Below are 27,880 nucleotides of genomic sequence, written 5' to 3' on the forward strand. Positions count from 1 at the left end.
TACAGAACAGCCCCTGTTTCATGCCCCACCCCAGTTTTTCCTCCTACGATATTATTTCCCAGGTGGGAGGCCTTGGGGGAGGGTAAAGGTGGGGGCGTAAGGCTCCGGAGGGCCAAGAACCCTGGAGTCTGAGGGCTCCCCTCGCGGCGTCACGCGCGAGGTGGGAGCTGGGGAGGGGAACATATAAGGACAGGCGCGCCCCCAGCAGGGGCACGTTTGGGCGACACATGGGGGATTCATCCTCAGAGGTCGCATTCCCCGCCCCTCGGGGTCGCCACTTCACTTCTCCAGTATTCACAAGGGCTGGAAGCCTCAGCCCTTCTTTTACGTGGGGCAGGGGAGGTAGACCCCTTTAGGTAGCGGAACCCCGCCCCTCCCTTGTTACTGACTAGCCCTGCCCCCTCCAGCCGCCAGTGGAGCTCCGCCCCCTCCCCGCCCCCTCCCCGCCCCGAGCCGGGCCACTGCTCTCCCCGCGTTCAGTCCGGCTGGCCCCATGTTACTGAGCGGAGCTCCTCCGGCTGGCTCCGGCCCGGGGCCGCGGGCGCAGGGGAGCGCAGGGGGCGGCCCGGGGGGATCGCGCCGGGGCGCCGGGGGTGCAGGAGCCGGCCCAGGAGGGGGTAGCAGCGGCGGAGTGGCCAAGTGGCTCCGGGAGCATCTGGGCTTCCGCGGCGGGGGCGGCGGCGGAGGTGGGGGCAAACCGGCGCCCCCCGAACCGGACTACCGCCCCCCTACACCCTCCCCGGCCGCACCCCCCGCACCACCCCCGGACATCTTGGCCGCCTACCGACTGCAGAAGGAGCGCGACTTCGAAGACCCCTATTCCGGGGGGCCGTCCAGCTCCGCTGCCCTAGCCACCCCTGCCGTCCCCGGCCCCACGCCGCCTCCGCGCCACGGCTCGCCCCCCCCACCGACTTATTCGGGTCGAGACCCCTGGCCCCCCAGCGCCCCCTCCTGAGGAAAGGATCTCTGGACTTCCCGCCAGCAGCGACCGGGTGAGTGCCGCGCCGGGCGGAGGTGTCCAGGAGGAGAGGTGGTCAGCGGTCTGGGGCTTTCGAGAGGGACAAAGGTGCCCTGGCCGGGTCCTGGCGCCGCGGTGTCACGGTTCCTGGCGGACACAATTTTAGTCCCGGTCCCCAGGGTTCGGAGCCTTCATCCACCTTTGTTCAGATTCTCGACCTTCTTACCTGGGACGTGCTCCCCAAACTCTGCCTCTATCCCCTATTACTGCCCCAGAACTAGTGACACTCCCCCCCCCCCGCCCCCGCCCAGGCTCTGCTCTCCTCATCGCAGCCCCCAGAGCCTAATCAAGGAGCCTTTTTCTAACGGAATTTGAGCTCCCCTTCTCCCCCTTTTTATGGCCTTTCTGCCCCCTGGGAGCAGCAGCTCACTGCCCTTTGATCTCTGACCCCCGCCCCCAACCCCAGGGCGGCAGAGCTAGCACAAAGCTCCTTTCCTCCTTTTAAGAAAGCCAGAGCATCTTTGTGGGTGCTGAAGCTCCAGGAAGGAGGCGCAGGCTGGGTTTCTCTCTGTGGATACAGCAAGAGCTGGCCTTTGCCTTGCCCAGTGGCACTGGAGCCGGGTGGACTGTTGTTCTCAGGAAGCCAGAACAGGCAGTATGCAGGTCTTCACCAAGGATGCTGACCATTGAGATCCAGGCAGGCCCATTCTTTGTCCCCCCAGGTATGGGAACAATCTATGCTCAGAACCTGTTGCCCAGAAGGGGCTAAGCAACTGAGTCCACTTCTCCTTTCCTCTCTTCCTCTTGGCCTCCTCTTGCCCAGGTTCATTCTAAGGGTGGTTACAGCTTTTCATGAATCTGCAGGCTTGGGGTGGAGAGGAGGGCTGGGCATTCACTGTTCCTGAGAACATCCACTGTGCCTTAGAGGCCCCTGTTAGAGAAGCCACCCCTTGCCCAACCCAGTGTGGCCTTATCCCTCCCTGACAGCTGAAAGCCATCTCCAGGTCCCTGTAGTGCTAAATTCTAAGACTATGACTCTGTGGGCTGCCCTGGCGCTGTTGTCCCTCTTCACTTACCCCTGGGAGCTTAGCTCTGGGGCTTTCTCCCCTCTCCTCAGCAGAGAACACAGTTTTATTTGATTGGAGGCAAAGTTGCTGTCTGAATCCATTGGCTCCATCAGGGTTGAGGCTTTCAGCTGAGAGCATGCCACTGTTCTGCCTGATTTCTTGGGTAAGAAAATTGTGTCAGGGTCAGAACAGTAGCCTCAGGAATGTGAATTATTTTTCCCCTAGTTCCTGCTGTGGGGCATGGCTTCCCATCCTGGGCCAGGATCCTTAGTCTACAGAAGGAGGCTGTGCTTTCTTCACTCATCCTTTGCTTCCTCTTCTTCCTAACTGTTCCCTGCTGTTGCGGGCGATGTGTGGTGATGGTGGCAGTGAGGCAGACAGAACATCAGGCCTTGTTCTTACTATTGACCAGTTAGCCTCCTCCTCCCTGACCACTGCCTGTTGGCACATGGGCCTGAATCGTCCCTGGGCCTCCTCCCCTCTGCATCGTCTTGAAATGGCATAACAGGCTGCCCACCAAGCTGTGGGCTCCTCCTGGGTCGGGACTGGGAACATATCTTCCTCATATTGTGTCTCTCAAGTACCTGACAAAATGTTTGGCATAAAGAGGAGTGGTGCATAAAAATGTCCTGCCAGGGTGACCTGAGGGTCAGAGACTCTCTTAACTACAGTTTCCCTTGTACATTTCCCCAGAGTCCTCCCCCCCAAGGAAGGGGCTGTGCCCACACAACCATGCAGAAACCCACAGATCCTTCTCACGGAGGGCATCCATGCCTCCCCCTTGGTTGCCTCTGTGGTCTGTGGCTTGGGGGCTAAGAGGTATATGACTCCTTTGTCAGCTTCAGGGACAGGATGTAATACAGCAGGATTTCCTTGGAGCCACACAATCTGTTGCTCAGTGTGTGTGTGAGAAGGACCAGGATGTCATCTGAGCTGGCGCAGGCAGAGGGATGCTGACCTGGGGCCTCTCACCATTCAGAGAGCAGCTCCACCCCTTTAGGAGCAGAGTTCAGAGTATCTTCTTAGGGAGAGCCCAGACTATGTACCTAGGCCCCTTACCCTAAACCCAAGTGTCAGCACATGCCTGCAAAGCTCACACAGAGTTGTGGCTTCTGGACAGTGAGCTGGCCTGGTCCCCGAGGCTTAGCTGAGCTGGGGCTTCTGTTCCATGTGGCTGCTTTCTCCCTGGCCTTGGTTTCCCCTCCTCTCAGCCTTGGCTTGTTGCTTTTGGGTCAACTTCCTGAGGTAAGTTGAGGCTGGGGACCAGGTTGTGCCTTGGACTGGCTCATTTCTCTCTGCAGCCCAGATGTTGGGTGGGTCAGAACCCTCTGAGAGGTGCTGAATGGTGAGGTTTGGTGAAATGGGTAGAAATGCTTCTGTGGTGAACCAGAGATATTGAGGGGGAATGAGCTAGTGGATTTGGGGGCGAGAGAGGACCCTGAGAGGCCTTGGGGCTCAGGACCATTAGCCTTCTCCCTATGCAGGGCTCTGGCTGCTGGCCCACCCTGAGACCCATGGCTGCAGTTAGCAGGGGTGCAAGGGTGGCCATCTGGGCAGCCCTGGCATGGCAGGTGTGGGAGCAGCAGGAGGCGCATCCTGTACCAGGCAGGCAGGGCCTTGCCATCTGGCTGTGGGAAGGCTCCCTTGTGGTGCTGGACCCTGTCTGGCCAACAGACCATGCTCTGGCAGGGGGGCTAGAGAGCTGCATCTACCCTTGCTTTGCTCCCTTTTCTTAGGCCTTCAATAGGAAAAACCTGATCTGATTAGGAAAGGGGGATGGGGATGGGAGAGGGGCTCCGACTGGAAGCAGCTTTGAGCTGCCTGTGACCATCTGCACAGTGTGTCCTTTGCCTCCATCATGCCAAGATATGTGTGTGTGAAAGAGAGACAAAGACAGAGACAGAGAATGGAGAATGAGAGTGAGAGAGCAAAACAGAGAGGTGACTTGAACAATAAGACAGTCAGACAGCCGGTATGAATTGAAACTAGGGCTCTTGTTCTTAGCTCATGGAAAGACTTCTGGGGTTCATGAACCTCCAGAAATTGTGTGCAGATGTTTGGGTGTACGAGCATTTTTCTGGGAAAAGGCTCAGTGCTCTCAGATTCTCATTGGTGTTCACAGGGCCCAAAATATTAATAACTTTAAGGAATAGATACTATACTTCATAGATGGTGTCCACAGGGACTTGGATCCTCAAGGACCCAAATTTGAAAATGAGCAAACAGACTGGAAGAAGAAAGTGGAGGATACAAAGGGTGAACAGGACATATCTACCCTGGGGCTAGGAGGGCAGGTAGGGGGCCTCCCTTAGCCAGTGTTCTTTGAGTGTTTGAGTGTCATTAAGCAACACCGGCCTAGGCACTGAAAGAGACTCACTACCTAGAAGACTGGACCCTTGCCTCTTTTTTTTTTTTCTTTTCTAGGGCCACACCTGCAGCATATGGAGATTCCTAGGCTAGGGTTCTAATCGGAGCTGTAGCCTCCGGCCTACACCACAGCCACAGCAATGTGGGATCCGAGCCAAGTCTTCAGCCTACACCACAGCTCACGGCAACGCTGGATCCTTAACCCACTGAGCAAGGCCAGGGATCAAACCCACAACCTCATGGTTCCTAGTTGGATTTGTTAACCACTGAGCCACGACGGGAACTCCATCAGTAGTTTTTAATATATATATTAAAAAAAAAAGACATCCCAACACATACAAAAATCCTTGGGCTTAAAGGAAACCTAAGTCTATTACTAGAAGCCTGGTTAAAAGATGCAGCTAAGAAGGAAAATACAGTGCATATTTCTCTAGAGAGCAGTTTTTAAGGAAGTTTAGGGGTAAGAAGTTTAAAGCTAGTTTGATTGGCTTATATCCCAGGCTCAAACTGAACTGGGGAAAGGTCACAGTGCTAGGTATAGAGTAATGGGATGGTGGTCACTACCCAGAGCCTTGGAATAGATCTTGCTGTCATACAATGCAGGCAACAGAGAGTGAGATAAAAAATAATCAAGCTGCCAACCAATATCTTTAGATCGCACATTCATCATGTAGGTCCAAAAGGTGTAGTCATAGGCCTCTTTTGAGTTTGTTTGCTTTAGTTTTCCTTCTTATGACTTCCAGAGTCTGGAGGTATGATCTTTTTATTTCACATGTGCCCTTGTGTCCTCTAATGGAGATGGAGGAAAAAAGAAGGGTCCAGGTCAAGGGACCTTTATGGACTGGTGAGACCCCTGAACCCTTTGTGGCCAGGGCTAGCTGTCTCTGCTGCTGATGGTGCCACCGCCCTTGATGCTTAAAGGAGGGCTGAGGTCCGAGGCTACCATGGAATAGTGTGGCATGCATGTCTACACTGTCCGCCACTAGTCCCTCGAACTGGGCTCTCAGTCCTTCCGGAAAACATCTTCGTCTTGTTGGCTTGGCCAGTGACTCAGTGACACTGCAGCCCTGGTGTTTCACCCATTGGGAGCCAGAAACAGCTGGGACCCTGTGACTATGGATGGGAGCAGCTGGCTGGGGCCCAGGGCTTGGAGGGGTACCTGCAGCCTACTGCAGTTGCTTTCCTCACAAAACCAGTGTGAAATGATATGAGAGCAGAGGCCAGGATCCAAGCCCTGCATGAGTGAACCTGTGGTGCCTCCAGAGCCTGGAGCCCAGCCTTGCAGTTATATAGCACCTTCAGGTGCTTCACTCTTTTAGAGATTGTTTTGCTTCTGAGCTTCTAGAGGAAATAGGAATCTGTTCTTTTTGTATTTAACAGTGTAATCGTGGACATGGACTGAACCTCTACTTGTATCTAGCACCATTTGAAGCAGCTGATGTGTATTAGACCAGTTGATCATTACAACAACCTATGAGGAAAAGTCTGTTATTATTCCAGCATTACAAACAGGGAGACTGAAACTCAGGAATGTTGTCACACCTGGAGTTCCTGTTGTGGTGCAGCAGAAACAAATCCAAATAGGAACCATGAGGTTGTGGGTTCGATACCTGGCCTTGCTCAGTGGGTTAAGGATCCAGCATTGCCGTGAGCTGTGGTGTACGTCATAGACATGGCTCAGATCCTGCATGGCTGTGGCTGTGGCATAGGCTGGCAGCTGTAGCTCTGATTCGGCTCCTAGTCTGGGAATCTCCATATGCCGCAGGTGTGGCCCTAAAAAGCAAAAAAAAAAAAAAAAAGGAATGTCACGCTTGCATGGTTTCACAGCTAGTAAACTGGAGAGCTGAGGCAGCCAGTGCCTTGCATGGGACCTTTGCACCTGCTGAGAGGAGCCCTGCAGAGAGGAAATGTTCACTAAGCTTTTGCTAATGAAAGAGGGGAAGGAGGCTCTTAAAAAAGGAATGAGGAGGGCATTCTGTGCTGAGTTCACCATTTCCTGAATGCTGAAGGCCAGCACTTGCCACCCAATCCTCAAGTGGCCACAGGCACACCTTATGAGGGTCTTAAAGAATTGGTGGCATGGGGAGTTCTAGCGCTGGCTCAGTGGTTAAGGAACCCAACTAGCATCCATGAGGATGCAGGTTTGATCCCTGGCCTTGCTCAGTGGGTTAAGGATCCACCATTGCTGTGAGTTGTGGTGTAGGTCGCAGACACGCCTCAGATCCCACATTGCTGTGGCTGTGGCATAGGCTTCTGTGGCTGTGGCATAGGCCTTTGGCTACAGCTCCATTTCGACCCCTAGCCTGGGAACTTCCATATGCCGCCGGTACAGCCCTAAAAAGATAAAAAGACAAAAAAAAAAAAAACAAAACAGTTGGTTTTTTTTTTGGGTTGCATGTCTGTGGTGTTTGCATGTTACACAAGCAGGGCATGCTTAGTAATTAGGGAAAGACAACAAATTTGTTGGTGTGAAGGAATTTTCTAGGCAGATAAAATTGGGAAGGCATTCCAGTAAGTGGGAACAGAAGGTACAAAAAGTTTGATCTTGAGGAAGGTAAATAGTACACCATTTCCCAAACTGACAGATTTTTCAATGGAAAGGGGATTTCGTGGTTAAATGCTTTGGAGAAATATTGAATTAAACAAAATCAGACTATTCTTTTGGCTTCAGGACTTCTCACAGCCTTTAACACACTAAGGTGTATTTTAAACCTATAAGTAGAGGAGAGAGATGCTACATTTCCCATTTTGGGGAAGAATCTATGGCAAAGTACAGAGAGTCAGGAGGCCTGGGTATTTCTTGTCTCTGTTGCTGCAAGCTGTGCACCCTGCACAAGCACCGGGCTCTGAGACCTTAATGCCTGAATATAAGAGATTATCAAGGCTAACATTTATTGAGCACTGACTCTTGCCGGCCTCTGGGCCAAGGACCTTTTTTACATTCAATGTCCTCTACCCAGTCCTATAAGGTAGGTATTAGTATGATCCCCATTCTACATAATAAAAACCCAGAGGCTTCCAGACATTAAATGTAAACCAAAGAAATGGAGAAAAGGGGCAGCGGTGGACTTTGGGGACCTTGCAGAGGCCAAATCCTGTGACATGTGTCCTCCTTTCTTCCCAGACCTCAAAACCCCATGGGTGGGTCAGAGCCCAGCTGCAGAGTGGAGGGCCGAACCAGATGGCGGGCTTGCCGACTACCTTAAGAGAGGCTTGGGCAGGAAGGAAAGTCAAAGCCTGACAGCTGTTTTGGGAGGGGCACTGCCCAACTGAACAGAGCAGGGTCCTGGAGGCACCCTGCTGGCTGTCACAAAGGGAGGAGGGAATCTGGCTGGCAGGAGGTATGGGAGCAAGGGACTCTCTGGGCAACTAGTTTGGAAATATTTCAGCATTTCTACAGCATTCTCACTACCAGAGGGTTTGCCTAAATATAGGTCCTGGCTTTAGGTGCCTTCCCTGACAGTTCCTTCCTTCTGCCCTTGAGTCAGAAGGCTGTGATCCACATCAAATGTTGATGCTCCTGACAGGTTGCCTCTAGAGCCCCTACTGGTCAGTCACAGTTAGGATGAATGGGGATCCGAGCATCTCTGTCACTCCAGAAGATGGAGTCTGAGAAGGCGGCCTTTCAAGCATCTAGTAGATGTGCATGGAGCACCTACTGTGTGCCAGGCCCTGCGATGGCTTCAGTATACAATTGTGAGCATGTCGGAGTTGGGCGGAGGGCCCGTAAAGTAAACAGTGTCAGAAGCCTACAGTTTTGTCTCCTCACATGATCTAGAAGCTGCTGGGAAACAGGTCCTGTCTCTGACAGGGTCCTCTATGCTCAGGGCAGGTGCTGGTCCTGCCAGCCTTCTCAGCAGGTGTCCTTGCTGCTGCTCCCAGTCCCGGCCCTGTGGGTGGCTCTTGTGGGTGCCCCATCCCAGGGCGGGGGCTGGGGCTTCCTTGAGCAGGGTGTGGAGCCAGGAATGGAACAGAGGAGCCATTGAGCTGCCCACAGAGCTGCCACCTGGGTGCCCAGAGGCCCTGCGGGCTGGTGCTGGGGAGGCCCACACAGGCCTGGGAGGGGTTGCAGCTCCTGGCACTGGCCCAAGACTCCAGTGGGAAGGGTGCTGCCTGACCCTCTGACTGGCTTGGGAAGGGGTTGGGGGGCTCCATGGAGTTGGGGAGGGGGTACCAGGGCTTGGGCCAGGTGCTTCTGCTTACTGAGCAGCTTCCAGTGGCTTATAACCCCTATCTGACTCCCCAGCCAGACTCATACTTCGTCCTCTTCTGAGTGAACAAGGAAAAGTGCTTCCTTTGTTCATTCTTCCTTCCTGTTTCATATGAACTGATTTAACAGATACTTACTGAGCACTTTTAGGGATTGGGAATATGGCAGTAAACATGGATCCTGCCCTCAGGAAGTTCACAGTCTGCAGGAAGATAATAAAACAAGTGTTTACTATACAGTGTGATGATTGCCCGGCACAGAGGCCTAACCACCTGTGGAGGAGAATGGAAGGCTTTCTAAAGAAAAATCATCTGACCCAGGTAAAGGGAAAGCCTTTGAGGTAAAAAGAGATTATAGAGCTTTCAGGTAACAAAGTGACCCAGGCTGGGTAGAGAGGACCCAAAGAGGAAAGTGGAATCTTTAAATCCCTTTAACTTTTGGACTTTTTCTTGCAGGCACTGGAGAGCCTTTGCAAGGTTTAAGGAGAGCACATATGTTGATTCTGAGTAACACATATGAGTGTGAGGCTGGGGTGGGTACCCAGTGGGCTGGCTGCAGAGCCCCTTGGTCAAGTAGGTGGGGCTGTGGGTACCTGCTAGCCTGGGATGAGGCAGCTCTGGGTGGGAGTGGATTTCTTTTCTCTACTTCTTGGAGAAAGGAGGACTAGGAGTATAGGGCTCTGTGGGGAGATGGGCAGTGATCTAGAAGTGATCTGGTGATCTAGTGCCTACTTTGAACCCGGTGCTTGTGGGAGCTAGAGAGACAAAAATGACGGAGTCCTAGGCTAGTAGGTGATCTGGTGGTGGGAATGGGATGATCTGAGGTGGTGGTCTTCTCAGAGAGTTGAGGGAGGTAAAGGAGCTGGAAGTCTGGAACAAGGTGAAAAGAAGTGAGAGCTGAACTGAGGGATGAGATGGTAGGAGCTGTTGGGATACACTTCAGAGACCCCTCGAGGGGTTTGGTGGTGGTGGGGGCAGGGAATATGCAGATGTAGTCTCTGAGGTGGGAAGTCTTTTTTTTTTTTTTTGTCTTTTTGTCTTTTTGCTATTTCTTTGGGCCGCTCCCGCGGCGTATGGAGGTTCCCAGGCCAGGGGTCGAATCGGAGCTGCAGCCACTGGCCTACGCCAGAGCCACAGCAACTCGGGATCTGAGCCGCGTCTGCAACCTACACCACAGCTCATGGCAACGCCAGATCGTTAACCCACTAAGCAAGGGCAGGGACCGAACCCGCAACCTCATAGTTCCTAGTCGGATTCGTTAACCACTGCGCCACGACGGGAACTCCCGGGAAGTCTTCTTTCTCCACTTCCACCTTATTAGGGATCCCAGATCCTGTCACCCAGGGCAGAGTGGTCACCCTTACAGCCTCCCTGCCCAGCTGGCTTCCACAGCCCTTATCTGGCCCAGAACCAAAGCCCAGATCAAGAACAGGGGAGAGGCTGGAGCAGCCCTTTCCCCATGCTGCAACCCCAGAGCTACCTCTTGTCAACATCTGGCACCCCAGCGTGCAGTGCTCCCCGCCCCAAGGTACTGGCAGCGCTGGGCAGGTTGGGCTCCGTCTCTGCCTCAGCGGATCCTCCAAGTCTGAGCCCAGCTTGGAGAAAGGCTCTATTGTCCTTAGCTACACCCCACCCTGAGCACCTTGGGCTACTCTGTAGGGTGTGCAGCTTGTGGTTCACTTCACCTTGACAGGGAGCAGGGACAGAGGGGTGGCCATGAGCCATTTGTGTGGGAGAAAGGGGCAGCGTGGGATGGGGAGGGCCAAGGCCATGACTTTCCTGTCCCTGTCCTTCAAGAGCCCAAGGGATTTCAGAAGAGCACAAACCTTGTCTGTCTCAGGACTGTCCTAAAGTGTCTCTCTCTAGCCAGGATGCCCAGTGATAGCAGGTTGGATGCATGATTTTGCATAAAAGGCAGAGGTTCCATTCCTGGTTCCTCCACTTATGTGGAATTGGCCCTGGGCATGTTTTTCCCTACCTGCCCTGAGCCTCCATGTCCTTAAAATGGGGATAGTGATTCCCACACGACATTGTGATGGATGTTGTGAGGATAAACCAGTGAACTGTGACATAAAGTCAGTATTCAGCCCTTCCTTCCTTTGATGGTCAGCAAATATTTATTTGTTTAGCATGTGGGAATGCAGTGGTAGGCATGGACCAAAATAGGATTCCCCAAGTTGCCTACTGTTTTCTGCTACTCTTTGAACTCTTTCCACCACCAGTTCTCTGAATTAATTTCCTCTGGTAGGTTGTCTGATAATAGGTTCTGGTCCTGCCTGGGCCCTGACTGAAGCAGGCCTTAAGGCCCAGAGCCTCACCCTGGCCATTTAGCCTAGGGGATGACCCAGAGGCACAAAATTAATAGAAAAGAAAGGTGTACCATTGGCAGCCTAGTGGGGAGACTCCTGCAAAAGAAGAGCCAGAGTTTGCCCCCATTCAAGCTTCTGGGCAGCCTGCCCAGAACTCTTGCTCTCATGGACAGAGCATTTGGGGAGAAGCAGACCTGTCTCTTGTATCTCTGAAGCCTGCTTGCCTCACTCTCTTCCTACAGTTGGCAATCCTGGAAGACTATGCAGACCCCTTTGATGTTCAGGAGACTGGTGAAGGCCCAGCAGGAGCTTCAGGAGCCCCAGAGAAGCTCCCTGAAAATGATGGCTACATGGAGCCCTATGAGGCCCAAAAGATGATGGCCGGTGAGTGATGGAGTCAGGGTGGGAAGTGGGGGTTGCTCCCTGAGGCCTGAGTATCTATCTGCAGAACAGGCCCTGGGACCCACAAGTCTAAAGAATGATTCCTTGGTCCCTAGAAATATGGAGAAAGCCTTTGCTGGGTCCTTGGGGACGGTGGCCATTTCCTTCTAGATAGCTGTTTTGGAGAAGGAGCTGGGACTTAGGCCTGAGGTGGTAGAGAAGACTGTACAACCAAAGGTCAGACAACAGAAGTATTTAGGATAGTCAGGAAGGGCAGCTAGTGGTGTGGGCTGGTGGTCATTGATCCCAAGAAGAGAATCACTAGCTTGAGGGAAGGTGATGGGTTTGAAATGATGACTATCAAAGTGAAACATCTCTGTGGCAATCGGAAACACATGACTAGCAATGCAGATGCAGTGCATGTGAGATTGAGCAAGTAGTTCAAGGATTAAGGCCAGGGAGAAATGAATGGGTCCCAGCCCTGGGAAAGGGATCCAGGGAAAGAAACCAACGGGGGTGATCAGAGAGAAGGACAGGCAGGGGTGGATCAGTGTAAGCCTAGGCCCTAAGGCAGGATGAAAGGAAGGTTTGTTTAGGGGCAAATAATCTTAGTGCTGGGCGTGCAGGAGAGCTAAGATGAGAGAGACCAAGAGTGGTGGTGAAAGGCCTCAAAGGATTTGGACTTGCTCCAAAAGGGGGAGAGGAGCCATTAAGTATGCTTGAGGAAGAAAGGAACAGGATGAATATGGCATTTTAAGAGGATTACTGAGGCTCTGGTATACAGAACAGACTAGAAGAACTGGGCATCATAAAGATGTGTTAGTAGGCTATTGTGGAAATTGTTGAGGCTTAAGGGACCAATAATTAACACCCCTTTCTTCCCCTCTGAGCTTGGAAATAATTGAGAAATAGGATTAAGTAAATAGACAGATGGAGATAGCAGTGTCAGCTTTATGACTGCTAAAGTTGATTGGAGAATGTTACTTACCTATGTCACCACAATGGGCTTCTTAATACTTTGTCCAATATTAAACTTGCCCACTCAGGCTTGGGCAATGCAGGACAGCTACACGCCTCTGCACGGGGGCAGGAGGAAAAAGAACCAGAGTCTTTTCTCTGCAAGTAGGCAGACCTGGGAAAGAAAGGAAGCATCCACTGGGCAATCAGATAAAACTGCTTTTCCTCCTTAGGAGAGGTGGGTGAGGGGCAGAGAGCAGTAGAGTGTTACTTCATGGAGGCCGTGAAGCATGGAACTATAGCATGGAGGTCTGCTCTAGCAGTAATCTAGACATGGAGAGACAAGGGTGAGTGTCATCCAGAATTAGCAGTGTACACGTGGAATTCAGAAAATGAAGGAGACAAAGGAGAGCAGTGTAGTAGACAGAAAAGGAAAAAGTGAGAGGGGCATGGACCTCCAGGAGGTCCTTGTATGTGAAAATCTGCACTTTTTTTTTTTTTTTTTTTTTTCCTGGGAGTAGCTCCATGGCTTTTATCAGATTTTTGCTGAGGTCAGTGATCCCCAAAAGAGGACCATAGAACAGACTAGAAGAACTTTGGGAAGTTTGAAACATCTTTACGGCAGTTGGAAATGCATAGATGCAAAGAGTGCCAGAACACTGGGGAGTGAGGGCAGGGAGAAATGAGTAAGTTTTAGTCCCAGGTAACAGATACCAAGAAAGGATCCAGGGAAAGAGAGCAAACAGGGGTGATCAGAGAGGAGGACAGTCCATGAAAATGACCTGTCAAAGGAGACAGTCAAGGAGGGGGTGGTCAGCAGTATCTGAGAAGAAAGGATTTTCTGATTGTGAAACGACATAACTTGGGACATAAGGAAATCAATGGATCTAGGTAGCAAGGAGGAGATGACCCCTGCTTCAGTTTGTTAAATGTGTAAGCCTCAGCTCCTCAGCCCTTGCTGGCCAAGTCACAGGATCTTTCTTCTTTCACTTTCAAACATCTCTGCCCCTGCCTCTGCTGAGTCCCATGCTTTTGGACACCCAGAGGTGTTTTGAGGGCAGGGGATCCCACTTGCATGGCCACTGGGCTCCCCCCAGAGCCAGAAGCATCTCCTTAGAAGGCTCGTAGCTGGGGAGCACTGCTGGGGTGACGGGGGGAGAGATGAGCCAGGCAGCCAGGTCTCACTCCTCCCCTCCTGCCTTGCCCTGGCAGAGATCCGGGGCTCCAAGGAGACAGCAGCTCAGCCCCTGCCTCTGTATGACACACCCTATGAGCCAGAGGAGGAGGGGGCCACCCCAGAGGGTGAAGGGGCCCCCTGGCCCCGGGAGTCTCGCCTGCCTGAGGATGACGAGAGGCCTCCCGAGGAGTATGACCAGCCCTGGGAATGGAAGAAGGAACGGATTTCCAAAGCCTTTGCTGGTGAGTCCCAGGTGGGGAGGGCAGGTCTGCTGGGGCCTCTGAGTTGCTTTCCAGGCTCAGGGGAATGGGAGGAATGAACCCTAGGGGCAGCCAGGAAGCCCCAGAGCTGGGCTCAAGGGAAGTGTTGAGTCTGCACCACGGAAAGTGGTGATTCGGGCATTGTGGACACAGCAATGTGTACAGAGTCAGGAATTGACTCCCTGTATCACCACCTCTCAGAGGCCAGAAGGCCTGGGCTACTTCCATCTTTTGGGGGGTGGGGTATATTTAAAAATAAAGAAATTCCAAACAAAATGATAAAACTTGTGGCATATATTAAATGATTACACTTAACAAAGGAAGGCATTTAACACTCCAGACAATGAAAACAGCTGTGTGCATCACCTTTAGAGATAGCAGCCCTGATTAGAAGACTTTCCAGTGTCTTCCCAGTGGTAGCTATGCCAGACCATGGGCCCCTAGCCCCAAAGGGATTTCTCAAGAGTAGGAACCAGTGGGGAGAGGGAGGCTGTGAGAAATCCGCTTTGTTAAGCACCCCAGTGTCCATCCCAGGCCCAGAGTTCAACATGGGGAAGGTCTGAGTGGGTGGTTGATCAGTGAGAACATAAAGGACTTAAATGCCATTAGACATTCCCACTCCCATGTCCTCCTCAGCCCTCCTTGGGCAAGGGGCTTATCCTGGTACTGGACCCATTTCTTCCCTCTGTCTTCCACCCTGGCAGTCAGACTGGGAAACCACAGGTTTCTAATTTGTTTCCTATAAAGCGTGCACCATTGAGGATGGGCCGTTTATTTCCAGAAGTCTCCTTGGAGAATCAATACTGTTTGGATTGCTTAATGGGAAAATCTATGCTCATCATTAGGAAACCTAGTTAGCAGTCCTGCAGCTGCCAGTGGCATCACTCTTCTAATTGTCAAGCCTCAGGATTGAGGGTGTAGGGGGTAAATTTCAATAAAACATCTGCCCCTGTGTCTGAGTGTTCCTGATAGGCTGAGGCTGGGCTGTCTCAGTCTCCCTGCCCATGAGTTCCCAGGCTGCAGGTGGAAGGGGAAAGAGAGGCCAGGAGAGGGGTGCCAGCAGGCTGTGGGGGTGCCCGGGTGGTCCTGGGAGTTATGGGCAGCTCCTTGTCCTGTGTTCCCCTGTCTGGTCCCTTTGGGACCTAGAGGCTTGTGAGAGGTCAGACAAATGGGACCTTTGGGGATCGCAGAACAAGACCCTGTGTCCTGCTGTCTGCCACCTGGGCCTCCCACCCTGGTGTGGTCAGTGTGGCTCCACCCATCCCTCCAAGAATCCTGTTCTTCCCTCAGAAGCTGCCCCTGCCTCTGCTCTGACCCTCCTCCTTTCTAGGCTGTCCTGTGTCCTGGCTCTGGATTTTGGTGTCTCAACCTCTGCCTTTCTCTGTCTCTGTCTCTGTCCCTGTCTATCTCTCTCTTCTCCCTGCTGCTTCTGGCTCCAGTTGACATTAAAGTCATCAAAGACCTACCTTGGCCTCCACCGGTGGGACAGCTGGACAGCAGCCCCTCCCTGCCCGACGGGGACAGGGACATCTCCGGTCCAGCCTCACCCCTCCTTGAGTCCAGCCTGGAGGACAGCAGCGGTGGGTCCTGTGGGGACTTCTGGCCAGGGTGACATGTCTTCTCACCCCTCAGGCCCTATGGAATTGGATTGGAGGAGCTGAGAGGTGGGGCAGAGTTCAGAGAACCAAGGAGGAGTCCCTCTTGCCTTGGAGGAAGATGGAATGGATAAAGTACACATTCCTCCTTCTCCTAAAGGTGTGAGGAAGGAATCTTCTAAGGGAGGCCCCTTCTAAGAATCTTCCCCACCATGTCATAAAAACCCACTATTTTAAATTCACTTACTTGGGCAGAATTTTGACCAGATCCTTCAGCAATGCAAATAACTCCTGAGCAGAGTGATGCTAGCACAAAAAGTGTCTAACTCCTTCGAGTAAAGGAAAGATCTGATCTCTGCCTTTGATGCCGGAAAGACAATGAGGGCTTGAAAGTGCTACAAGGAAAGAAAAAAGAGCCCAAATGGGGAGAAAGAAATCATTGCACACTTTGCTTATGTTCCGTTCTATCCAGAATGGGCAGCCAAGGGTGTGCATGCATCTGTGCCTACAAGTGAGCACCTGTTTGTACATTTGAGTGTGAAGGGGTATTTTTTAAATACAGGATGAAGGAGGGCCTTTGGCACCTGTGGATGTGTGCTTGTGTTCCGTAGCCCACTGGCTTCAGACCTCCACAGGGAGGCTCAGCGGTCAGGCCTGCCCTGGCCTTGGAAGGGCAGAGCTGCCTCCGCTGGGCTTCTGTGAGTGGGGGAGGGGAGCCTATGGGCAGCAACCTTGGGGGCGGGGGAGGGGTGGGCTGGCTGGCGGCTTTGGGTAGGATTAGCCTGTCAGGATGGCACCAAGGGGAATCGGATAATTGTTCTCAGATCGATAAGTCATTTCTAGAGAATGGCTTGGCAGGGTGATTTGGAGAACAGTAATGAACTCTGAGGAGGAGAAAGAAACAATATTATCAGCGCTGAAGCCACCCTTGAGGGGGATGGAATAAGGGAAGGCAGTCAGCTGCCCCAGAGGGAGAAGCTTAAGTGGTTTCTCATGTTGCTCCTCTACCCTCCTGCCCAGTGTGGGGACTTGGAGGCCCTGTGTGGCACAGGAGGGCTAAGCCCTGTCCCTACCACCTCCCCCACCAGGCGTGGACCCAGGATACTGTCCCTAGAGCCAGTCATGCCCAAGAGCATGCCCCACCCTTCCTGAATATTCCTTTGTCCTCTTTTTGCCAGAAATGGGGATGGGGCACTGGCTATTCTATAGGGCTCTACTTCTAGGGTCTTCAGAGTCTATGACTGGTATGTTCCCCACAGCTCAGTTTGAAGGATCTGAGAAGAGCTGCCTGTCACCTGGCCGGGAGGAGAAGGGGCGGCTCCCTCCCCGACTCTCTGCAGGGAACCCCAAGTCAGCCAAGTCCCTAAGCGTGGAGCCCAGCAGCCCCCTGGGGGAGTGGACAGACCCAGCACTGCCTCTGGAAAACCAGGTGTGAGTGTCTGTGTCCAGCTGGGGACTCTCCCCTCCTGGCACTGTCTCGCCTGCAGGGGAGATCAGAATGGGTGGGCCTGGATGGCCAAGGACCCAGCAGAGATGCCCCCGTTCCTCTCTCTTGTTCTCAGCTGGTACCACGGGGCCATCAGTCGAACAGATGCCGAGAACCTGCTCCGGCTGTGCAAGGAAGCCAGCTACCTGGTGCGCAACAGTGAGACCAGCAAGAATGACTTCTCCCTGTCCCTCAAGTGAGTGGGCCGGCACCTGGTGACTTTAGGCAGGATGAACCTGTCAGGATGACTTCAAGGGGAATCTGTGGGAGGAAAACCAGCAGGACAGGAGGAGACTCCAGTATCTCCCTTACGCCCAGCCAAGCTGGGCAGATCATCATCCCTGTGAACATGTGCCAGCTCTGGGCCAGACCCTGGGCATATAGAAAGGTCTGAGGCTCAGCCCCTGCTTCCAAGAAACTTGGCGTCCACTGGGGGAAGCGGTTGAGCTATAGAGTCCAGCTCAAGAGGGTTCTGTCACTTTCTAGGCCTGTGGCTGGAGCCCCTTTAACCTCTCTGGGTCTCAGTTTCCTTACTTATAAAATAGAGGAATAATAATATCTGCATTATAGGGAAAGATTAAGTGAAATCACTACTATCATTCTTTAATGGAAGTCCAAGCAAGGAGATAGGAACTTTGCCTAGGGTTCTTAACAGGGTGAGATGGAGGCTGGGTCCTGGGAGGAGGGTGGAGCAGTGGACACCCAGCTATTCTTGTTCACTCTGGAATGAGCAGAAGGTCTGGGTGCTAGAGGCTGACAACTGAGCTTTAAAGGGCCCTGGAAGAGGGAGGGGAGGCAGGGCTTCTCCTTAGCCTTCCACTCTGGGCACAGATATGCTCAGGTCAGCATCAGCTTCCCAGGTTCTACTGACAGGATGGCCAGTCCTCTCCTTGGCATCCAGGAGTTCTGCCTGGTAGAACTTGCACCCCATGTGGCAGTCTGTCAGAGTGCCATGTCCATTCACATCCTCCATCACTACTGGGGCATCTGTCCCACTTCTGCCATATTTTCTAGGAGGCATCAGAGCACAAGTATACCTCTACTTCGAACATATCCAATATATGGAAAGTTGGGAGTATCAAACAGATCCATTTGGGGATAATTTATTCAACTTCACCAAAAGATAATGGAGGAAAAAAATGCCAGACTATAGTCAGATTACCTGAATTTCATTCTTTGTTTTAATAAAACTAGCTTGGAGTTCCCTGGTGGTCTATCAGGTTAAGGATCTGGTGTTTTTACTGCTTGGCTCAGGTAGCTGCTCTGGTGCAGGTTTGATCCCTGCCCCAGGAAATTCCACTTGCAATGGGTATAGCCCCACCCCTCCTCCCCAAACCTAGCTTTATGACCCAAGGCAAATTATTTAACCTCTCTGGGCTTCCATTTCTCCCTTTAAAAAATATGTCCATGGGTACATCTTAGGTTTCTTCCAGTTCTTATGTTTGGGGAGTCTTCACATTATAAAATCAAAGAAGTATTTGGGAAAAATTCATTTGTCAAAATTTGATTTACATAACTTCAGGAATGTGTATTGCTCTAAAAATTCATAGAGCACCTGCTGTGTGCCAAGCAGCATATACACCATCACCAAACCAGCTACCATCCTGCAAGATCCAAAGAGGTATGTGACTTGCTCAAGGCCATCAGCTAATGAAGTGCTCAAAGCAGGATCTGAACCCAGCTCAGGCTGACTCTAAGAACCATACTGTTCCATTGCACTGTTCCACCCCTCATCAAGTTGGGTATGGTCCAAGGGAAGAGGAGATAGCAGGATCTGGCTCCCTGAGCAGAGCAGAACTGAGCCTAAGCACAGCTTTAGCCTGAGGAGTGAAAGAGGGAGGCAGGGCTAGACTCCACTCCAACCTAGGCTGATCTGGCCCCACCAGCGTCTGCCTGCCAGAGCCTCATTTGCATATAAATGGGCTTCTTTGAAATACAATTATGGTTTCTCATCTCTCTGTAATGGAAGGGCTTTCACTGGTAATTAAACAGCTTCCTCCAAAAGCCTGCCAGCCTTGGCCCTGCGGCCCAGCTAGTCCCACCCTGTTTCCCTGAGAGGGTCAGGCAAGGGCTCTGCTGTGTCTTAATGGACCCTTGGGACTTTGTCCCAGGAGGTTAGTTATCCAGATGGAGGCTGAGGTCTCAGCTTCCAACTCAGTTCTCTGGCCACTTGTTGCCCTTCATGGCCAGATCTGTCCCTTAAGGAGAAGATACAATATAAAGTGTTCTGGAGACGCAATTCCTCCAAGTGGATTTCTAGGAGGGGGCTGTCCCCAGACTGTGAGAGTGAAGGGCCTACACTGCTGCTCATAGCCTTGGGCCTTGGTCTCACCTGAGGGTGATCATTCACTGCCCCAGGGGCTGTACATTTTCCTCAGGCCTATGTGGGCACTGTCAACTTCAGTTGTTTATCTCAGACCAACAGATGAAGCATGGCCCCACACCCTGACATACACACCCAGGCTTTGGGGCACTGAACCCCAAGGAGGGAAGGGAGGATAAGGTTAAGGGCCTGTGTTTTCCTCCCATCCTTTTCTTTAATCTCCCCACTCTCTCTGAGCTTTTTCACTTGTGGGCCTAGTGAAATGGGTCCAGTCAGAGCCCTCTCTTCACAGACATGGGATGCAAGTGAAGAGGTGAGGTGCTAGCCTCACCTCTCAAGGGTGGGGGCGTCACCAGTCCTACCTCCCACACTAGCTTCTGAGCCCAGCCCTTGTCCCCAGGTAGGTCCTGACCAGCAGAGACAAGTATTCTAGCTTCAGGGCTTGCCCAAGCATTGCCTGTCTGTGTTTCAGACCAGGGGCCTGGCTGCCTGGGCCTGTGGTAATTTGAACAAAGGTTCTTGCTGGGAGCTGGCCAGAACTCTGAGCAGCAGGGTCTTTGTCTCATGGGCAGGGCTGGGCACTAATGCTGATTTCCTGGATTGTGATGGGGAGATGGGAGAGGCAGTGGAGCGAGTCCTGAGGGAGGGAATGGAGCTGCAGACTCACTGATGATGTCATCCCAGGCAGAAGAGCTGGATAGATGAGCTGGGCAATTGGCCCAAGGCCCAGTAAGCAGGAAGGTGAAGGGATGCCCCCAGGACAAGGCAGCTGAGTATTCCCAGATTGGGGGGCGGGGGGATGTCCAGAGCAGCTCACCCTCCTCCCCTAGTCTCTTCAAGAGAGAGCCCCAACCAAGAGTCCCTTGGTTGTTCTATCTACCCACCCACTGCCCTGCCAAGGGTGTCATAAGGAGCTTTCCGGAGTTCCCGTCGTGGCGCGGTGGTTAACGAATCCGACTAGGAACCATGAGGTTGCGGGTTCGATACCTGCCCTTGCTCAGTGGGTTAACGATCCGGCGTTGCCGTGAGCTGTGGTGTAGGTTGCAGACGCGGCTCGGATCCCGCGTTGCTGTGGCTCTGGCGTAGGCTGGTGGCTACAGCTCCGATTAGACCCCTAGCCTGGGAACCTCCATATGCCGTGGGAGCGGCCCAAGAAATGGCAAAAAGACAAAAAAAAAAAAGGAGCTTTCCCCCCACCCCCTACAGGTGTCCTCCCCCACAGCTCAAGAAGGGGGAGGGTACCCCCTCCACATAGACTGGGGACCAATGACAACTGGATCCCAGGGTTGAAGGATACTGCTGATCATTCCTTTCTACCTGTACACACCCTGTACACTCACCACACACCCATTCTTGACACACCCTGTGCCCTCACCACAAAACCAATGCCTACTCACAAAATCCCCTCCATTCCCTCCCTGCTTTTCTGGACTGACCTCCACCTTCCCTAGTTGTTTCCACTCTGCTGGCTTGGAACAACCGCGTTTGCTGCTGCCAGGGGAGGAGGGGGGGGGTACTGGAGAGGGCCCCCACTCACCAGGGTCTCCCCTCCTCTTCCTAGGAGCAGTCAGGGCTTCATGCACATGAAGCTGTCCCGGACCAAGGAACACAAATACGTGCTGGGCCAGAACAGCCCGCCCTTCAGCAGCGTCCCTGAAATCGTGCACCACTACGCCAGCCGCAAGCTGCCCATTAAGGGGGCTGAGCACATGTCCCTGCTCTACCCCGTGGCCATCCGGACTCTGTAGGTGTGAGGCATGGACACTGTGACAGATCTGGACTCAGCCCTGTGCTCGTCCCCTGCCTAAGGGCTGTGGCCCTTTTTGGGCCCCAAGATCTCATACCTTTCTTCCCCCGTGCTTGGAATACTGGAAGGTGGAGATTCCTTAATTTATTCTAAAGGGGAAGGGCTACGGGGCCTTGGAGGAAGAGGTGGTCTGGAGCTGAGGATAAAGGAATCCCTGGGGAGAAAGGATGGCCCTTGGTCTCCTGAGGAGTTTAAGATCGAGAGCTCCCAGCTCCTTTCAGCCCCTAGGGCAGAGGTGGGATCTCTTTAGCCGCCTCTGCTCTTTCCCCGCCACTCTCTTGCCCTGGGGTGGCGGTGTGGATGTGGGGTGGAGCTGTACGCAGTAGCCCCGCGGGGCGCCCTGACCATCTCCATCTTTCTCCGCCTCCACCCTTAAACCTCGGCGGGTTCCGCCCAGAGTCTGGTGCGGGCTTTGGGAAGGCAGACCCTTGGGATGGAGACGGCATTGGGGGTGGGGAAGGAGGGGAAGGGCTCGGCTGGAGAGAACTTGTGCGGGCCCCGGCCGACCCGGCTCCGGGCCAGAGGCAATAAATAAACCCGGTCCTGCCAGGCACAGCCGCGTCCGCGCTTCCAGCGCCGCTCCCCGGGCCGACGTGGGAGGGAGAGGAGTGAGTACAGATTATGTTTATAAATCAGTTTTGGAGCAGAACTGGAGGCTGTGAAAAGCACTTTCGAACCATCAAGTTCGTTCCTTTGACGAAATGTCAGAACATCCCCCATCCCCGGCTGTGGGCACCCGGAGCGGGCTGGCCCCGCGGCGCCCCCTCCCCGCCGCCTGGGCGAGCGCGGCTCCCCGTGAGCGCGTCCAATTTCCTGCCAACAGCCATTTGTCTGGGAGGAGGGGAGCCGCGGAGAGACAAAGAGGCAGCACGCCAGCCGGGAGGGAGTGGGGCGGCCCTGCCACGCGGAAGCCGCACGCCGGCGGGGGCGGGAAAGCTGGCGCGACAGACTGCGTTTCCTTCCCAGAGGAAGAGCGGAGGCCGCCGCGCCTCCCTCGGCCCCGGGCGGGTGGGTCCGGCCCCGAGTCCTGCAGCCGGCCGTCCTCGGCCCAAACCGCCTTAGCGCTTGTGGTGCCCGACGGGGCCGTCCGCGCGCGCCCTCTGCTGGCCATGCCTCTGCCCGCGGGGCCACACAGCCCACAGCCCTCGTGGCTCCGAGCCGGCGCCCACAGCTGCAACCCGCAGAGGCAGGGGGCCCGTCCTTGGGAGCACCCCTGGGCCGCCAGGCGGAGCTGCTGTCAAACCACTCAGGCCCACCCTCCCACTCCTACCGGCAAGCTGAACAGAAACTATGGCTGAACACCCTCAGGACAGCTGCCCTGGGAGGGCAGTCTGAGGGCCTCCTTCGAATCCAAAACCTCCGACTCCCAAGGAAAGTGTGAAGCAGGGGGATTTGGATTTTCTAATCCAGGGGCTAGTGTATCGACATCGAGGATATGCGACCTGACAAATGTACGAATTCTGGGGGAACAATGGAAAGGATCACTTAAAACTGGATCCTGCTTCAAAAGTTCCCCCATAGAGCTTGCCTTGTCTTTAAGTAGACTTGGAGGGCATTCAGTTATTTGCAGATGAGAAAAAAGAAGCTCTCTGGTTAGGTGTTGTGCTCCCCTGTCTCCTGTCATTTCACTACATAGAAGACTCATGTAAGCACAGGTACGATCTCCCATTGCTCAGAGAAGGACTAGGAGTAACTGAGGTTCTAGAGCAAGCCAAGTGAACTCTGGCTCCCTGTAGGCTCTTGCTGTGTCCTACTCTGCTCTCAGCTATGTGCCCAGCCCACCTTCTCCAGAAGCCCCACTAGTTCTCTGCCCCTCCTGATCAGGCCTCAGAAGCCCCACACTAGCCGCCCTGAGAGGCTGTCAGGAAAGGTGCCTCTGAGCAGGAAAGAGCTCTCTAGCTGGGGCACTTGGCCTTAGGGGAGTTCCTTTATTCAGTGGATAATAGCAAGCTCAGGGAGAATGTCTGGACCAGCCTTGGTGAGCTGGCTGCCAGTGCCTGCCCCATCCTGGAGCAGAGTAAAGAAACCCTAAGGGCAGAAAAGTGTTCTATTTATAAAAGAGACTATAAGAACAGGAAGAGGAGAGAAGAACTGAGGAGAGCAAGACAGATTCTGACTACAGTACATGTTTAACAGGAGAAAAGATCAACTGTGTTCTTAGAATAGGGTACAAGGGGGTTCCCGTAAATTGCTCTCTGTGGGTCTACCCTCTACGCTCTCTAAGGCATTTGTCAGTCCTTTTGACAGTGGGGGCCCAGAGGAGGGGAGATTTGGGGAAAGGGGTTTTAAGATGCCAGCATCTGTGCTCTCACTTCATCCTCAGGCTCACAGTCCCCTACACACACACACACACACACAGGCACACGCACACACACACACACACACTTTCCAGTCTTTTGAGGTTTTTTCCTTATTTTGGAAGAAGATGTGCCACTTTACCCCAAAGCAATAATAGCAGCTCTCCTACCTCCCAACCCTTAGTCCCCATGCAGTGCCTTGCATTTGTCCAGTCTGGAAGTTTCTGAACCCACGTGGGGTGACTGACCATGGCCACCTGGACCAAGGTGGGGAGTTGGGAATGGGGAGATGGCTTAGGGAGCCAGGAACAGGAAATATAGAGGTAAGGTATAGGGTCAGACTGCTGCCCATCTGGGCAGTAGGCAGAAGCCCTGGGCAGGAAGCCTAGAAGTTCTCATAATGGTGAGAAAAATGAGTCCTGTCCTGCCTGTTGATGAGCTGACAGGCCTTTTCCACGTTCTTGGTCATGCCAGGGGGGCCACAGCTAAACACCCCAATCTTCCGGACCTGTCGAGAGAAGAAGAGTGAAGGGTAGCTCAGTGTTCAGAGGGAGGGCTGGCTCCATGTCATGTTAAAGACCAGCAAGAGTCCTTGGTGAGGACTTATTCCATCTTCCTGATGGAGGTTTACTTTATACCATATGCATGGTGAAGGCTGGCTCCGTATTTATAAATCTAGCTTAATTTTGGTAGACTTGCTCTCATGAGTCTAGCCTCTACGCCCCTCCAAGGCACATGCCAGCTTCAAGCGCAAGACAAGTATTTCTTTTTTTTTTTTTTTTTAAGGGCCTTACTCATGGCACAGGGAAGTTCCCAGGCTGGGGGTCAAACTGGAGCTGCAGCTGCTGGCCTACACCACAGCCACACCAACACAGGATCCAAGACACATCTGTGACCTACACCGTAACTCATGACAACACTGGATTCTTAACCTACTGAGTGGGGCCAGGGATCGAACTTGCATCCTCATGGATACGAGTCAGGTTCGCTATCACTGAGACACAACAGGAACTCCCAGATCAGTGTTTCTAATAGGGCCCAGGCCAATCAATGTCCAAGATGAGAGATAGCGCAGTGCCTCATTGAGGGCTAAGCGTCCAGTTTTCATGAGAGTGTGGCTAGCCCAGTGTTCATGGCAAAGATTAGCTCAGCGTCCATGGTGAGGGCTGGATAGTAAGTGTATCTCTGAGTTCATGGTGAGGATTAGCTCAGTCACCAAGCCCTTCCTTCTGGACAAGGCATCTTACCTTCAGAGATGGCAGTTACCTGCTGGCTGCTTTCTCCCTTAGTCCCTCAGGGTGACCCATAGCTCTCCCTTTCCATTCCATTACCCCACCAGTCTCCCAGAGGGTGGGTTCTCCTTCCCTTATGGAGTAGGTTTGGGAGCTTTCCTTAGCCCCCAAACAGTGAAGAAAACCTGAATATGGGGTGGGAACTGACCTGTGGGTGGACCTCCTGCAGGGAGTTGAAGAAGGGCTCAAAGGGAGGGCGGCCAAAGTGGGTGATGGAGCGCAGGCCCGTGAACAGACTCCGGTTCAGCACCTTCTGGAAGTGCCGCTCACAGATGTACTGGAGGAGGGAGTAGAGGAGGAAGGTCACAGCCAGCCAGAGCCAGGATCAGCTCCTAGTCTAGATGGTGGTTCAGCCACTGCCCCTGGCCATCCTGCTTTGCCCTGCCAACCCACATACCCACCGAGCTGCCCTACCCGGCCAGCCCTGACGTACCAGCATGGTGGTCCTGAGGTCAAACTTCTCAGCCAGCTGGGTGATGTAGATGTGCACAGACACCAGGTCCCGGTGGTCATTCTCCTCCACCTCCCGGATGATGTCAGCCAGCCATTCGAACTGCCGCTGGGTCCGTGTCACCCAGATGAAGTAGATCTGGGACATAGGGCTGGAACTTAGGACCCAGCTCATCTCAGGCTCCCTACATCCCAGGAATCACCACACTATTAGAACTCTTCCAGTCTCCACCAGCTTGTGCCTCTTCCCAGGGAGCTTGAGGAGGTAGACCATGCTCTGAGGCAGGAGATGGAGTTGCCCCAGGGCAAGGAGAGGTGGAAGTGAGCAATAGCCTGGGGCATGAGAAAGGACCCTGAAGGGAACCAAAGGTCTGATGGGGTGGGAAGCAGCTTTCTCTTGTGGAGGCTGACCTGCCTCTCCCTCCAGGGGCCCTGCTCAGGCTGCTAGGCTCCCAACCTATAGGCTGCCCAGAGGAAGAGGGTTCCACTAAAGGATGTGTCATAGAACAGCCTCTGGGAAGACCCAGCTGGTTGCCTGGAGTGGATGGGCATTGGCTCAAAGAGAGACCAGGGGAGGGGAAGTACCCCGAGTGACCTATCTCCAGCTTCTGATGGGGAGAAATGGAGCTGTGAGCCATGGGGAAAGGAGTGGGTTAAGCAGAGACAGGGCTGGCTCAGACAGAGGAGCAGGGGAGCTGTCACCCTCTGAATGCTGACAGCATATGGGCTAGGCCTCTGCCGGCTGCATTCCTGTGTCCCTGACTCACCTGTTGTCAGGCCCAGAAAAACAAGCAGAGGCCTGCCAGCAAGGCCAGGCTGAGGTGAGGGGGCCTAGTATGGAGGGACCTGAGGGCCTGGGCTGTGTTCTTGGAGCAAGCCCGGGCTCTACCAGCCCTGTCCTGCCACCTCTCCTCCTCTTCCTCTTAAGAACAAAGCCAGTTTCACTTGTTCCCTACCCTAAATGTGCCACTCCCCCTCCCAACCCAAGAGTGCTTCAAGCGCTGGCTTCCTCTGTAAGAGGGGATGGAACCCTCTCCAACCCCGCCTGGAAAACTCTCAGAAGCAGTTCCTGAGTGGGGTACCCCATAACTGAGGGAAGAGACTGGAAGCATTAGTGAAACAACTCTGTCCTTTAGGGTCTAGGAGTATCCTGACTCCCTTGGAGTCAGATCACCTTGGCCTTGACGAGGTCAAGGAGGCCAAGAACAGAGGCAGGGGACAGTCAGAGATGGACACAGTGATAGGGAGCACAGGTCCTTGGGCTGGTGGTATGGGGGACACTCACTTTCTTACAGAAAACTTGGCAGCTGACTGATGACTTGAAGACCAGATCTTTAAGGATAGAGGCAAAGGGGGTGACCCCAATGCCCCCTCCTACCAACACTGACACCTCGAACTTATGCCACTCCTGATGGCCCTCTCCAAACGGTCCATCGAGGTACAGCTATGGAAAAAGGAGTGGGTTTGAGTTACATTTGGCCAGTCACTACCAGAGTTATGAAGCCAGAAATGGGAGGCAGGGAAATGCAGGAGATTTATGGAGTGAGGGAGAAGTGGGGGACTTGTAGCATCATCTGTGGATTGAGGGGAAGGGAGTAACACTGTGGGGAGTCGGGTGCTGCAGGACAAAGGCTTGCTAAGGGGAATGTGGGAGCATGGGCACCTTTGGGTATTTGGCACAGTTCTCATCTGTTGGAGGTGAGTAGATCTCCCTGAGGCGGGTTGTCCAGGGGCCTGCGGCCCGGATGTGCAGGCTAAGTGTGTCCTCGTGGGGTGCAGAAGTCAGTGTGAAGGGGTGGTACTCCGTGGTCCCCAGAGCCAGGCAGGCGATCCGCACCCACTGTCCTGACTTGTACTCAAAGCCTTGGGGCCGCTGGAACTGCAGATGGGTCACTCCTGAGGAGGGGAGGTAGGAGAGAGGCTGCTGTCCTGAACACAGCAACAATGTGGCCTCGAGAGAGTTCCCCTGCCTGCAGCCTCAGTTTTTTTTTTTTTATACTTATGTATTTATGTATTTATTTTTTATAATGATTTTTATTTTTTCCATGATAGCTGTTCTGTCAATTTTCTACTGTACAGCAAGGTGACCCAGTCGTACATACACATATACATTCTTCAACCTCAGCTTTGCTTTCAGAATATGACAAGGAAGGCCTCCCCCCATCAGGCATGTCTACCCTGAGGCGGCACTAGGCAGCGCTGGGGCTGGTGGTCAGCAGGGCAGGGTGGGCAGCCTGGCCAGGATTCCTCTCTCTCTGCTGTGAGAGAGGCTTGGGCCCCCTGGCAACTCCTCTCTCATTTCTACCACTACCAGTCTCCTCCCCACTCCACTGGGCCAGGCCAGGAGATTGCAAGGTCTAGGCTCTGCCCCTGTCCTGTCAGCTTCCCCAGTAACATCCACCAGTCTGCCCCCTCGACAGCCTCTAGGCTGGTACCTGAAGGCAGCAGCTCCGCCTTCACTACGCTGATCTCCACCTTCTTCCGGCTCAGGCTCACCAGCTTGTCCCCCACATAGATTAGTGCTGGGACCAGGAAGAAGATGTGGAAGCGGGGCAGCTGGATCAGAGCGAAGCTGCCATGGATGATGAGCTGGAGAGAGCAGAGAGTACAGCTGAGATCCAAGGCACACCCACATCAGTGTGGGCCTTATACCCCTGCATCCTTCTCCAATTGGTCCATCCAATCCCCCTTATCAGGTGCCATGCTCCTTCCCAACCTATAACCACTCCCAACCTATCCTCCAAAGCATCCAAGTTAATGCGCCTACTTACATCTCCCTGCACCATCCTAGACCAAGCCACCTGCACTCATGCAGTAGGCTCCTAACTCGTCTTCCATTGTATTGTCCCACTGTGATCCAGTCTCTTCAAGACAGCCAGTGCGACTTTCTAAAGTTCATTTCATCATGTCATTCCCAGCTCAAAAAAACCTACAGAGACTTCCCA

The 27,880-nt window shown here is 53.5% G+C and overlaps 2 protein-coding genes and 1 long non-coding RNA gene across 7 annotated transcripts in view; 1 reads left to right on the forward strand and 2 right to left on the reverse strand.

Annotated features, from left to right (window-relative positions):
- Positions 1-493: 493 nt before the first annotated feature.
- Positions 494-21,449, forward strand: SHF (Src homology 2 domain containing F). The gene is given in 8 exon segments (XM_047766456.1): positions 494-898; positions 900-992; positions 11,153-11,294; positions 13,461-13,667; positions 15,125-15,265; positions 16,540-16,711; positions 16,843-16,962; positions 20,651-21,449. Coding segments are annotated over 8 exon segments (1,467 nt in total). The 3' UTR covers positions 20,838-21,449.
- LOC125119460 (uncharacterized) lies at positions 13,965-16,622 on the reverse strand. The gene is made up of 2 exons (XR_007133103.1): positions 15,528-16,622; positions 13,965-15,320 (listed from the first exon to the last, which is right to left on the reverse strand). It is a non-coding gene; the product is annotated as an uncharacterized LOC125119460 (long non-coding RNA).
- Positions 21,450-23,006: 1,557 nt separating the features above from the next.
- DUOX1 (dual oxidase 1) overlaps positions 23,007-27,880 on the reverse strand; it is a 30,707-nt gene continuing 25,833 nt past the window's right edge. For 4 of the 5 annotated variants that reach the window (XM_047766461.1, XM_047766459.1, XM_047766458.1 and 1 more), the window contains 6 exons: positions 27,371-27,524; positions 26,599-26,831; positions 26,221-26,379; positions 24,919-25,074; positions 24,634-24,762; positions 23,007-23,701 (listed from right to left, as the gene is read on the reverse strand). In XM_047766461.1, coding sequence (XP_047622417.1) covers positions 23,579-23,701; positions 24,634-24,762; positions 24,919-25,074; positions 26,221-26,379; positions 26,599-26,831; positions 27,371-27,524 — 954 coding nt within the window. In that variant the 3' untranslated portion in view covers positions 23,007-23,578. Of the gene's footprint in view, positions 23,702-24,633; positions 24,763-24,918; positions 25,075-26,220; positions 26,380-26,598; positions 26,832-27,370; positions 27,525-27,880 lie in introns of those variants that run through there. The other variant, XM_047766462.1, reaches the window with a different exon arrangement.

This window comes from Phacochoerus africanus, chromosome 2 (genome assembly GCF_016906955.1).
Source record: "Phacochoerus africanus isolate WHEZ1 chromosome 2, ROS_Pafr_v1, whole genome shotgun sequence".
NCBI classification, from domain to species: domain Eukaryota; kingdom Metazoa; phylum Chordata; class Mammalia; order Artiodactyla; family Suidae; genus Phacochoerus; species Phacochoerus africanus.